The sequence below is a fragment of the Marmota flaviventris genome, chromosome 10 (assembly GCF_047511675.1).
Source record: "Marmota flaviventris isolate mMarFla1 chromosome 10, mMarFla1.hap1, whole genome shotgun sequence".
NCBI classification, from domain to species: Eukaryota; Metazoa; Chordata; class Mammalia; order Rodentia; family Sciuridae; genus Marmota; species Marmota flaviventris.
Genome location: NC_092507.1, coordinates 5,031,775 through 5,043,923, shown reverse-complemented (window position 1 = coordinate 5,043,923; position 12,149 = coordinate 5,031,775). Strand labels below are relative to the sequence as shown.

The window sequence follows — 12,149 nt, the reverse complement described above, 5'->3', positions numbered from 1 at the left end:
ACCAGCTGCACACCCGGCAATGGCCACAGCAGCACCCTAGTAGGGAGTCAAGGTCCTGCGTGGAGCAAAACCCTGTCTTCAGAAGTCGGTTTCATCCCTCCCATCTTGACTACTTTAAGGACACACTGAAAGCTTTGACATAAGTCACTGCTTTAAGTGGCAAGATCCTTTTCCTAAAGTCATTTGGGAAATGTCCTAGCAGTAGAAGCCACTTCCAAGAAATGGTCTGAAGTGCCATAGTCAAGAAGGGACAGGGGCTCTGGGGATTTTGAGGTCAGCACACAAATGAGCCCTATCGGAGCTGTGGTGGGGACTTCCCAAGAAGCTCCGCCTGGCTGAGTCACCCTGTTGTTTGACCTGCAGTCCTCCCAAGCTGCAGCACTTGGCTGCCGTACCCAAGAGTGGAAAGTTCTCTGCTCCTCTGAGATCACAAGGTAGGTTCACTGGGGTTAGACAGAGGACCCAGGACGGGGTAAGGGTGGAAACGGTTCTCCTTGTACATATCTAGATCTTTCCCCTTTTGATTTAGAATACCTTCTATTCCACAGCCTACTATATAAAGATTTTAAAAAGGAAGAGTTGTCTTTACTCCTTAGCGTTGATACTATACAAGCTTCAAGTTCCACAATAGGCAAGTTTTCATGCCTAGGTTTAAGAAAATGTGATGATGACTTGAGAAGAGAGGTCTTTAAAATGTTAGCAATTAGGGCTCCAGTGGTAGCTCAGTGGAGAGCACTTGCCTGGCATGTGGGAGGTACTGGGTTCGATTCTCAGCACCACATATAAATAAATGAATAAAATAAAGATCCATCTATATATATATATATATATATATATATATATATATATATATGAAATTAACAATTAGATGCTCAAAGAAGGAACAGTAACTGAAGTATCTTCTTGTTGAATGCAACTGACAGGTGCCACTCTCTGTGAGGACTCTGTCTCTGAGGCAGTGCCTGGGTCAATTCAGAACCAGATGGGGGCAATGGGGGATGAAGAAAAGACAGACAGACTCACAGATAGAGGAAGCTGATGAGGGAGGACGGACCCAGAGCTAGCTCAGCACGTTATTATACAAGTTTCATCAAAAAGGTTATTTGTGGGGCTGGGGTTGGGGCTCAGCGGTAGAGTGCTTGATTAGCACATGCAAGGCCCTGAGTTTGTCCTCAGCACCATATAAAAATAAATAAATAAAATAAAGGTACTTTTTAAAAAAAGTTATTTGTGGGAAAGTTCAGCAAAGCAGGCAATCTGAGGGATGCAGGACTGGTGAGACATCAGGGTCATCTTGTTATGCTTAGACTTCTCTGTCCCTGGGAGCTGGTGCCCAAGGCTCAAGATCTCGACTAATAACACTGTGTGCCTTTGCAGTAGCCTCCTCTGGCCAGCGTCCTCATAGCAACTGGGCCACATTGACCACCCCCTTTGCACAGGCAGCTACTCAGCCCTGAGGGAGTCAGACCATGGTTCAAATGACCGCTCTGCACAAGGCAGCAACTAACTGGCTTTGAAATCTGGGTGCTGATGCTTGTATCTGTGAGAGTCCCGCGAGCTTTTGCCATAGTTTTTGTGGAACAGGTTGAAAATTTCACTCTTTGGCAAACATGCACAAAGCTGTGTTTAGTCACACTTCGTATTGTAGAAGTCTATGAATTTGCTACTTTTCCATAATATTCCATTATTAGTTGCTCCTAAAGTACCCTGAGTTGTAGTCCTGTGAAATGGTATAAGTAGTGGTTGAAATAAAGATTATTCTGGAAGAAGAAAGCCCTCTGTCCTTGGGATTTGTTACATCTCACACAGTGACATTGGTGTGACTGGCTCATTCCATCAGAATTCTTTTGGAATTTACTATGCTAGCATAGCATCAGCTCCATGCAGGATTCCATCATGAGGAATGGCTATTACAACGTGGTGGCAACTGTGCTGTTGGTCATGAATTTTGAGAGAACGAGATCAGTGCAAGATCTTTGTGGCATCTGTCCAGCTGGTAAGTACCAAATTCCCATGTGTGTTGATGTGTCCTGTTGAAAACACGATTCAGTTAGCCTGGCAGTGAGGGCTGGCTCCTTTTAATGACCTTGTATTCATGTACTTACATATGTCTATTGGATGCTACACACCTGATGAGTGAGCACAGCCCTCTTATTTAACTCTGTGTCTCGACCTTGTCATCTGGGGACTACGGATCTGTCTCCTGCATTGGAGCGGGGCTGCAGAGATAGGGTAGAACAGTGCATGGTGTGGCAGGACCTCACATCATGCTAGTTTGTGCACAAGATCCTGTGCTCAGCCTGGGCCACAGCAGAGAGTAAGCCGTTGCTAGTCGGCTTGGCAGAGTGTGAAAAGTCAAATGTATTCAAATCCTAGTGGACCTATGAAGGACATTAATCTTCTCCTGGATGCAGTCATATTGATCTCCTGGATCAATCATGAGAAATCATTCTTTCTTGTTCAATAGACAAAGGCAAGTATTTTCCTTGTATTGATTCCTTTGTTACAATATTTGTATTTTTCTCTAACTCTGTGATTATGCTAAGGGAAATCTTGCCAATGTATAATCTTAAAAAGTCAATAAACAAAATAATGTCTATCACTGAGATGTCTAGAAGACAAACAATACTTTAATCCTAACTTTCTTGTGAACTTTATAATGCTTTGGGTGGTGACTGTTCATTGCTGAACACATACATTTGTTATCTGCCTTTTAGGTACTTTCTGTGGAAAAAGCAAGAATCAGACTTGCATTCCCTGTCCTTCCAACAGCTATTCCAGCACAGGACAGAGAGCCTGCAACATATGCACGAAGTGTGAAGGTGTGTGTTAAAGGCGCATCCTTCATCTGGGGGACGGGCTGTGGGCAGACTCTAGTTCCCCACTTTCTATTCGATCTCTATCTAATATGTCAAGTATCAAAGGCATGGAATCCTCAGTCAGTGGGCAGGTCGAATAAAAGTACTTAGTGTAGAAGCTATTACTTATGGGGCTTTTTAAATCTTAAAGGAAATGTTCACTTGACAAGAGGGAAACTTTCAATTAGCGAAGTGCAAAAGTGTCTTTATGGAGGTTCAAGAGTAGACGTGCTATTGGGAACGTGGGGAGGAGCGGGGGCATGATTTTTGCTGAAGAACATGAATTTGCTTCCTGGATGTGGGGGTCAAGTGGGGCCTGGGGCCTTGCAGGTTACCACAGGGTCAAGAAGCCGTGCTCCTTCACCAGCGACACAGAGTGTGACTGCATCTCAGGATTCCACTGCTTGGGGGCAGGATGTGCCATGTGTGACCCAGATTGTAAACCAGGCCAGGAACTGACAGCAGACGGTAGGTTTGCTCCTCCTGTGTCTATTCCAGTTTGTCACGTGGAGCAAGTGTATCATGCAGAAACTTAAAAGTAACATGTGATGATATTCAAGTTCATGATATCAACACCATGTTTTAATTAATAAAATGATATATACTTTTTCCCATAAATAGAAATGATTTGAAATCAGGACATTTGCTAATAGTCAGAACCATGCCTTTTTACACATTTTAGATAAATGCAATACCCTACGTACAATTGGTGATCTCAGGGTTCTGTTTCAAGAACTGTAAAACAGTGCAAGGTTATACTAAGTTAATGACTTTGCCAGTGCAAAGGAGGGTTATGAAATGATAAAATGCTTCAATCTTTCTTCAAGGTTGTAAAGACTGTAGTCCTGGGACATTCAACGATCAGGAAGGTGGTGTCTGTAGACCCTGGACAAAGTATGTATAATTTCACTTACTTACACAATAGTGTCTGTGTTAAGTGTTTGAAAGACAGGACTATTGTCCTTGAAACTATTTACCCCTTTGGAGTGTAGACCTACAGTGATGTGCTGATAGGAACACCGTGACAGCGCCGTGACTTGACACACAGTGGGCATTCTTCCAGAAACAATCCCTGGAGCGTTGAGATCAGATTCGCCAGGGGAACTCTGCCACCCTCTGCCTTGCCTGGTCTCCTCTGCTTTCTTCCAATCTCTTTGCTGTCTCTTACCTTCTGCACCGATCGCCCATCTCAGGGGGTCAGTACCAGCACTGAGACGGATACAGAAGGGCAAAGTGTGCTTCTTCCCCTCCAGAATGTCCCCCACGGGCCACAACAGGGGGTACAGCAGCCAATAGCACATGGAAGAATGTAACTGTGGACCCTGGGATCTGGCCCAGGGCCACTGAGACTGCCTTCACAGGCAGTTTGTGTGCCTAGAACAGCAGCCACAGGGGCCAGGAGAGGACACTCAAGAGACCTGAAACTGGCAGAGCAACGAGGCCTGTGGTCTCTGATAACAAATACCTGGGCCTCACCTTCTATATGCCTTTCTTTTTTCCATTTGATTTTCTCACTAGAAAATCATTTTAATTATAATTTTGCAGTTACATTTTTATTGTATTTTACAAATGTGCTGATTGGTAACAGATTAGAATGTCTTTTTTTAAGGTCTTTTAACACAAATTGATCAGAATATTTACATGTGTGTGGAAAAGCGGATTGAACTGGGCTCTGGAGGATGGGTGGACTGGGGATAGCTTAAGAGGAGGGAAAAACAGATCAATGATGATGGTGATGATGGTGATGGTTGTGTTGATGATTATAGTGATGATGGTGATGATGATTGTGGTGGTGATGATGATAGTGATGGTGTGATGGTGATGGTGATGGTGATGATGATGGTGGTGGTGATGGAGATGATGATGATGATGGTGATGGTGATGATGATGGTGGTGGTGATGGAGATGATGATGATGATGGTGATGGTGATGGTGTTGGTGATGGTGATGGTGATGATGATGGTGGTGGTGATGCTAGCTACCATTTATTGAGTGTGTCAGGCAGGCAGAAGCGTGTCATTCATCCATTTGCTTTTCATAACAGTCCTGCGAGCATATACTATCCTTACTTTGGGGCTCAGAAAGACATCATAACTTGCTCAGAGTCATTCTGTAAAGTGGCAGGTCCAGGCTCAGACCTTGCGAGTCTGAAGCAAATGCTGGGAGTCCTAACCTTCTCTGACCCTTCACGTGTGCCCACGATGTGTGACTATGAGTAATAAGTGTGTGGGTGGGGAAGGGGAGAGGCCAAGCAGGCACAGCAGCCTGAAGTGTGCTGTCACTGAACAGAGGGAGCCTGGCATGGATCGCTAGCTTGGGAAGAAAAACCCAGTTAGTAAGTGGAGTGGGGTGAACTTCGTGCATCCTCGAAAGCTGAGTGAAAGCTGAAGGAAGCCAAATGGTCAAGTGGAACTTTTTCCTGCACACAGCCCCACCTCCATGACAAGTCCACTTCAGTGGGTGACGAGTATCAAAGTTTTCACTGGAGTCCTCCGTAACTAGATTAATCATCTGAACTCTTTTCCTTGAACTGTCTAAGCTGTTCACTGGATGGAAAATCAGTACGTGAGAAGGGGACGAAGGACAGCGATGTGGTCTGTGGACCTGCTCTGCCCAACATCTCTCCAGGTAACTGCTCCGTGACCTTGCCTGTCCCTGTGAGGGTGCAGGACAGTTGTGTTAAAACCAGGTGAATGTATGGTGTCTATCCCGTTTCTGTGGAAAGCCCCCCAGTGTTGTGAGGTCTCCAATGCCACCCTACAGGCCCCCCACAGGGGCCTTCCACCTGCCTTGGGATCCATCTGCTGTTCTCAGACATGTTAGTACGCATGCCTGCTGGGACTCATCCCAAACCAGTGCTGCCCCTTTGTGAGCACCAAGTAGGGGGCACAAGCCCCAGTTTCCTCCCTGCTGGAAAGGCCACGCTGCTTAACTTTTGCCCGCCTCCAGGAAGATGGCCCAGTGTTGGCTCTTGCAGAGTCACTGGGTTTACTAAGCGCGCAGGTTGGGGTGGCCAAGGCTTCTCCCGGGCTTGGCGCGCACCTGCCCCCCGCTGCCCGCCCTCACCTCTCCTCTGCTCCTTGCCAAGGGCGCTCTGCGCAGGTCCTCACCTTCTTCCTGGCGCTGACCTCGGCCGCCGTGGTGTTCCTGCTGATCTTCCTCGTGCTCCGGCTCTCCATGGTCAAGTGGAGCAGGAAGAAGTTCCTGTATATATTCAAACAACGTAAGGCCCACCGAACAGTATTCAACACGAGCGCTCCGGGGCCAGGCTTTTTACTAGGAAGGAAAAGGGGATTTTTAAAGTTTTAAAAAGGCGGTTAGATCAGCACAGTGGTTATCAGCAGGGACAACGCCATCCCCAAGGGGACCTTCCGCAAGCTGATGGTGGGGAGGGGCCGTTGGAGTGGGGGGCCAGGGTTCTGCTGAGGGCTCACAGTGCCAGGTGAATGCCCGACAAAGAATGACCCAGCCCCAAGAGAAAGCCTGGCAGCTGATGTCGCAGGACCCTAGGGAAAAGCCGGGTAAGAAGGCTGCAGTCTTGGGGGGGTGAGCAGCTGTGCCTGCGGCGCCCTGGCTGTGGGGGGGATCAGGAAAGAGCCGCCCCTCTGGGAGAGAATGGCCTTAACTTCAGTGGGGAAGGCAGGGAGAGCTGGGGGTGGTGGTGGTTAAAGTGGCTTTAACTAAGTGGATTATAATAACACCAATCTAGATTAAATGAAAATTTCAGTAGTAAATTCCATTTGTTAATCCGTTAAATAAGGGACTATTTTTTAAAATAACTTTATTTTATTTGTTGTTATTATTTTTTTAAATGTGGTGTCAAAATAAGGGACTATTTCTATAAAGAACTCAGCTGGTGTCCAGCACAGGGTCAGCACCCACTAAGCAAATGCTGCTGTGTTTATAATTAAGTTTACGGTTCATGGATGGGGCAACCAGTGCTTGGTCTTCACGGAGGACCGATGAGTGACCACAGGCTAGATTTAACTCGAGGGGTTCATGGATGGAAGGAGCACTCCGAGGGCACCTACTTAGAAGTTTCGGTCTTACCTAAAGACTCTTAGGGTCCAAAGCCTTTGTGCCGCGGGGAGCATCTAGGAAACGCATCAACGTCAAGGTTAACAAACTGCTGGGGGAGAAACTCTAACCGGGTCTATAAATAGAAGGCCTGGCTCCCCGGAAGCCGTCCGTCCGCAGCCCTCCGCTCACAGCCGCCCACGCCAGCCCCAGCTGGGCTCGCGGGCTCGCGCCCTTCCCTGCAGAGGCCCGGGAGGCTGCTCCCCTGCCCTTCCCTGCAGGGGCGGCTACGGGTGCGCGTGGCTGGCGGTTTTCACTCAATTTCAGGTCTTTTAAGTCCCCCCCCCACCGTTGACTCACCGTCCGCTCTTGCCCACCCTGACACGGGCGGACGGGGCTGTCTGCAGTGCGCGCGGGAAACCATCCTGTACCTAAGCACGCGTTTCGCTTCTCCTTGTGGTTCTGATTTGCATTTCCCCGACCACCCTGAGGCCGGCCTCCTCGGTGCTGGGCCACTGGCGTTCCTCTTTTGTGAGGGCCGACCTCTCCCAGGGCTGCCCGTGCTTTCCTGGTAGATCACAGGATCTCTGCTGTCAGTGTGTGAGCTGCAGATGGTTTTCTTCCGACTCTGAAGCTCGCTCTTTCTTGGTCTACAGCTCTCAGCTATCACCCACACCTTAAAGGACTGTCCCCACCCCCACCCAAAGGGACAGCAGAGATACTTTTCAGAAGTATTTGGAATTGGAGCCTTAATGGGACCACGCCCACTGGGATACCGGAGTTGGCTTCTGGGTTCCCCGCGGGGTATCTCAGGCAGAAAGAAAACCCACAAAACTCATTGGCGGGTTGTTCCTCGAGGCTCTGAGATTCTTGGCCATTCCCCCCGCTTCTTTCCACCTTCCAGTATCATCTCATGTTTGTTTTATATGTAAGTCCAGAGTTTTCTGAGGGATTCAGTAGCAAGGATATGGAAGATCAGGTCCCCCCCACACCTGCCTGAAGTGGATCTTCAGCGCCATTTTTGAGTTAATCTTTGATACAATTTCAAAAGACAACTCCCTGGCATTTCTGAAGGTCTTGACAGTTTTTGTTGCCTTTTAGGGACAGTGTGGTTGTCTGGTTTTGGTTGTTTTTTTTTTTTTTTTTTAAGAGTAACAAGCATGTGAAATTGGGATAGGCCTTGAGCCTTGTCAGGTCTCGGGAAATACCTGCTTAGGATTTGAAAGTTTCTCAGCAGTAACACAAACACTTCAAGGGAACTTGCAGAAGGAGATCCAGAAGCCGGGCACAGGTCCGTTCTTTGGTTACTATTGGATGGAAGTGGTGGAGATGTCTTTAAAGTAGTCAGCACGGGATTTCATTCAAGAGAAATTGTCTAATATCTAAACAAGTAACCCCACGACTAAAGTATACACTGCTAAATTTAAACTAGAGCTGTGCCTGGGAGATGGCTGATATTTTATGCTTACAGTCACTCACGCATAGGACTTTTTTACTTATTGCAGAAAATAGTTTGAAAAGACCAATAAAATATTTGGGAAAAGGAAATGAGTCTTCAATAATCTCCAGGAAAAGCTCATACTCACCGTTACTCTGAAATAAGTCAGCTGAAGTTAAAGCTGAGAATATTTGCTGCTTAGAAATGTTCTACAACTGTGATTTGTGGGAAATAAGCATTATGTGATTTAGACCACAAACATAAGTGTCTTTTACATCATTTTCTAGCATTTATTAAGCCAGTACAAACTGCCCAAGAGGAAGACGCCTGTAGTTGCCGGTTTCCAGAAGAAGAAGAAGGAGGATGTGAACTGTGAAGTGAAATCCCAAGAGCTGTCAGAACTCACCCGGAAAGAAGCCAGAGAAATTGAGTGATCTCACTGTCATGTCCTTTTAGATTGAAAAGTGTCACACTAGAAAGCACCCAGCATTGCCCCTGATGAGTCTTCTCTAATGCTAATGAGTTGGCCTTTACAAATGTTCCACTCTTAACAGAAGCGTGGGGCAGTGTTGGTGGTGAATGTAAGATGCTACTTAACAGGACTGGGCTAGGCTTTTGAAACCCATAGAAAAAATGATAGTTTCAAGTCAATCCCATCAGGGGCTGGGGATGGAGCTCAGTGCTGAGCATGTGTAAGGACCTGGGTTCAATCCCCAGCCCCACAAACAAACAAACAAACAGAAACAGAGATTTCAATTCAATCACATGGGCAGTGGTCCAGCCAAAATTACCATCAAAACCAATGCAGGTTTTTTTTTGTGTGTGCTAAGTGACATATGACCATAAGCCATAGAATAAGCAGTAAATATTCCCTACCAGATTTTCCATTAGTCCCCTCATTAACACAATGATGTCCTCCATTGTCAGCAAGAATGCTGAGAGCCCCTGAGTTTGGGGTCGAAGGAGACATCACAGAATTTAAATATTTTTGCCTGGGCTGGGGTCCTCTTCATACCCTCACCTTTTGCCATTGTCCCGCTGAGCCGTTACATTAATCAATGGGACATGCCTGAAAAGCATGAAGTTCAAGGAAAAAGGAGCCCCTGGGCACTCAACCCAGCCCAAGCACTAGTGCAGGGCACCAAGCTCCCATGGCCTCCTCTGGCCACCATTTGCCTTTATATGGCTTATGAGCTCAGGATAGTTTTCGCATTCTTTTTTTTTTTTTTAGAGAGAGGAGAGAGAGAATTTTTTTTTAATATTTATTTTTTTTAGTTTTTGGCAGACACAACATCTTTGTTTGTATGTGGTGCTGAGGATCGAACCTGGGCCGCACGCATGCCAGGCAAGCGCCCTACCACTTGAGCCACATCCCCAGCCCCTAGTTTTCGCATTCTTAAGTGGTTAAAAATAAGAGTGATATCTCATGGCACATAGAATTATTGGAAACTCAGATTTCATAGTCCATAAATAAAATTTTATGGGCACCCAGCTACATCCACACACCTGGTCAAAAACCACCTTTGCACGACTTGTGTCAGAGGCTGTAGAGTTCCACAATGTCTAAAAATTTGATATCTGACCCTTTGTAGGGTCAAAGTCAAGATCAGAGGATCCATCAGAATGCAACTTCCTTCCTCATCTTCTGCCCACTCCCAGGCAACCTCTCTAGGAAATTTGGAATCTTTTTCTTGCTTCAAAAAAATCACTTATTACTTAATTTTGTGTCCTAACACTGTTGTTTAGCTGTGTTTGTTTTTGAGCCTTATGAAAATGATACTGTGCTGTATGGAGACTTCTGTGAGTTGCTGTAATCATTCCAAATTATATTTATAAGACTTATGCGTGTTGTCATGTGCATTTATTTGGCAAAGACAGTACACCACAATTTACCAATCCATCCTCTGCCAAGTTATGTTTGGGCTGTTTCAGGTTCTTTGCAGTCACCAACAATGTTGCTATCAATGTTCTTTTGGGTAGCAGTGTCTCTAGGAAAACTTCCTGAAGGTGGAGTTGCTGGATCTTAGGGCATGTGAATGCTCAGCTTGATGAGCTAGTGACGGTAACAGTTAGGACCTGCTAGGTTATGCAGAAGTAACAAAAGACACCCCACCACCAATCTTAATGGATTGCAACCAAAGAACAAAGGTACATTTTTTTATTGTCACTGTGTGCCCACGATGGCTGGGGCTCTCTGTCTTATGTTATTTCACTCCAGGATTTGGGTGCAGGGAGCTCCTTCTTAGAACATGGGCCGTCTTAAGGGAAAGAGATACATATCACTTTCACCCATCTTTAGTTGGTTAGACACTAACCAACCTTTAGAGTAGTCACCAGCTCAGCTAGGGATTGACAGACAGAAAATCCTGATCTTTACACAGGGAGGGGCAAGTGCTTCCAAGGGTGCAGCCGTGTCCTCCACGTACTCTAGTTCACATGGCTGAGTCATCGAGTGTCCTGCTGATCTGATCCTCCCTGACCCGTGCTATCAACAACCTGAGTTCTGCCAACTTAGTGGCATTTCACTGTGGCTTTCTTTGGCATTTTTTCAATTACTAATGGGTACTTTGTCACATGGTTATATACCGCTGAGTTTTTAATGAAATGCTTACTCATGCTTTTAGTCTATTTTTTAAAATTTGGTTGTCTGTCTTATTGATTCACATAATTTTCTTATATATTCTAGAGAATAATCTCTGGTCGGTTATATATAATAAATATCTCCTTTGTGATTTTTTTTCTTTCTAATGGCATCTTTCTTTGACTTTCTGCTAATAAGCAACAAAGCTCTCCATTCAATTTGATTAGAGCTATCTTTCTTTTCTTATATGGTTCACATTTGGTTGCTGTTGCTGCCTGATCAAAGAAGTTCTTTCAAATAATGTCATAAAGATAGCTGTTCACAGGGAGGGGAGAAGTAGGGGGGATAGGAAGGCAGCAGAATAGATATTATGATTGCTGTGTGTATATAGGTGACTCTATGACCAGTGTGATTCTGCAATCTGTACAATCAGAAAAATCGAGAAATTATACCCCAATGATTCAAATGTATGAATTGCCAAGACCATTGTAATGTCATGTGTAGCTAATAAAAAAATAAAATTTAAAAAAAAAATAAGAGGGAGAAACCGAAAAAAAAAAGATAGCTGTTCACATCTCAGTCCCAGAGCTTTCGTCTTTCATGTTGTAGTCCAACCTGTCAGGAACTGATTTTTGTGCATGTGGGATCAGGGATGACGGGACCATTCGCTCGGTGCTCCATCTGTGCCCTGCAGATCTGCCAGGCCACCTCTGCCCTCCATCAAGTGTCCATTGGCCACAGGCCTGCTGCTGGGCTGTTATGTCCCACTGTCACTTTGGTTTTCCTGCACTGATGCCACACTGTCTCATTTCAGTGGCTTTGTGATGGTCTTGGTATCTGATGGGACATATCTTTCACCTTTTTCTACTTCAAGAATGTTGAGGCTATTTTTAACCCTTCATTCTTCTCTATAAATTTTAGAAACTGAATTCCAAAAAATTTCCATTGAAACTTCTCTTTTTTTTTTTTTTTTCTTTTTGGTTGTGCCAGGGATGGAACCCAGGGGCTCTTGCAGGCTTGACAAGAGCTCTACCCCTGAGCTGCACCCCATCCCTTGAAGGAAACTTCACTATAGATAGATCATTCTAGGGAGGGCTAATATTTTCTCCAGGAGGAGGTGATTGACGCGGGTGCTGAGAAGAGCACCTGACGCAGCAGGTGCTGTACCCATGCTGGGTCTTCCCATCCATAAGAGTCAAACTACTGTCCTCCACCTCGATGAGGCTTTAGTGTCCTTCAGAAGAGTTTTAAACAA

General features: G+C 45.6%; 1 protein-coding gene and 1 long non-coding RNA gene across 3 annotated transcripts; one reads left to right on the top strand and one right to left on the bottom strand.

The window, feature by feature from the left end:
* The first annotated feature begins 237 nt into the window (after nt 1-237).
* On the top strand, nt 238-10,155 carry Tnfrsf9 (TNF receptor superfamily member 9). 2 transcript variants are annotated; one of them, XM_071617309.1, is made up of 8 exons: nt 238-434; nt 1,867-1,996; nt 2,718-2,822; nt 3,189-3,326; nt 3,686-3,752; nt 5,398-5,486; nt 5,947-6,081; nt 8,601-10,155. In XM_071617309.1, exons 2-8 carry the CDS (start codon nt 1,882-1,884, stop codon nt 8,687-8,689), a joined length of 738 nt encoding a protein of 245 aa, XP_071473410.1. In that variant the 5' UTR covers nt 238-434; nt 1,867-1,881; the 3' UTR covers nt 8,690-10,155. The 2 variants fall into 2 exon arrangements, with proteins under 2 accessions (XP_071473410.1, XP_071473411.1); XM_071617310.1 differs by having other exon boundaries at nt 1,841-1,996.
* Nucleotides 4,936-7,278, bottom strand: LOC139707205 (uncharacterized). Its single transcript, XR_011708738.1, has 3 exons — nt 7,236-7,278; nt 5,969-6,062; nt 4,936-5,513 (listed from the first exon to the last, which is right to left on the bottom strand). It is a non-coding gene; the product is annotated as an uncharacterized lncRNA (long non-coding RNA).
* Nucleotides 10,156-12,149: the final 1,994 nt, after the last annotated feature.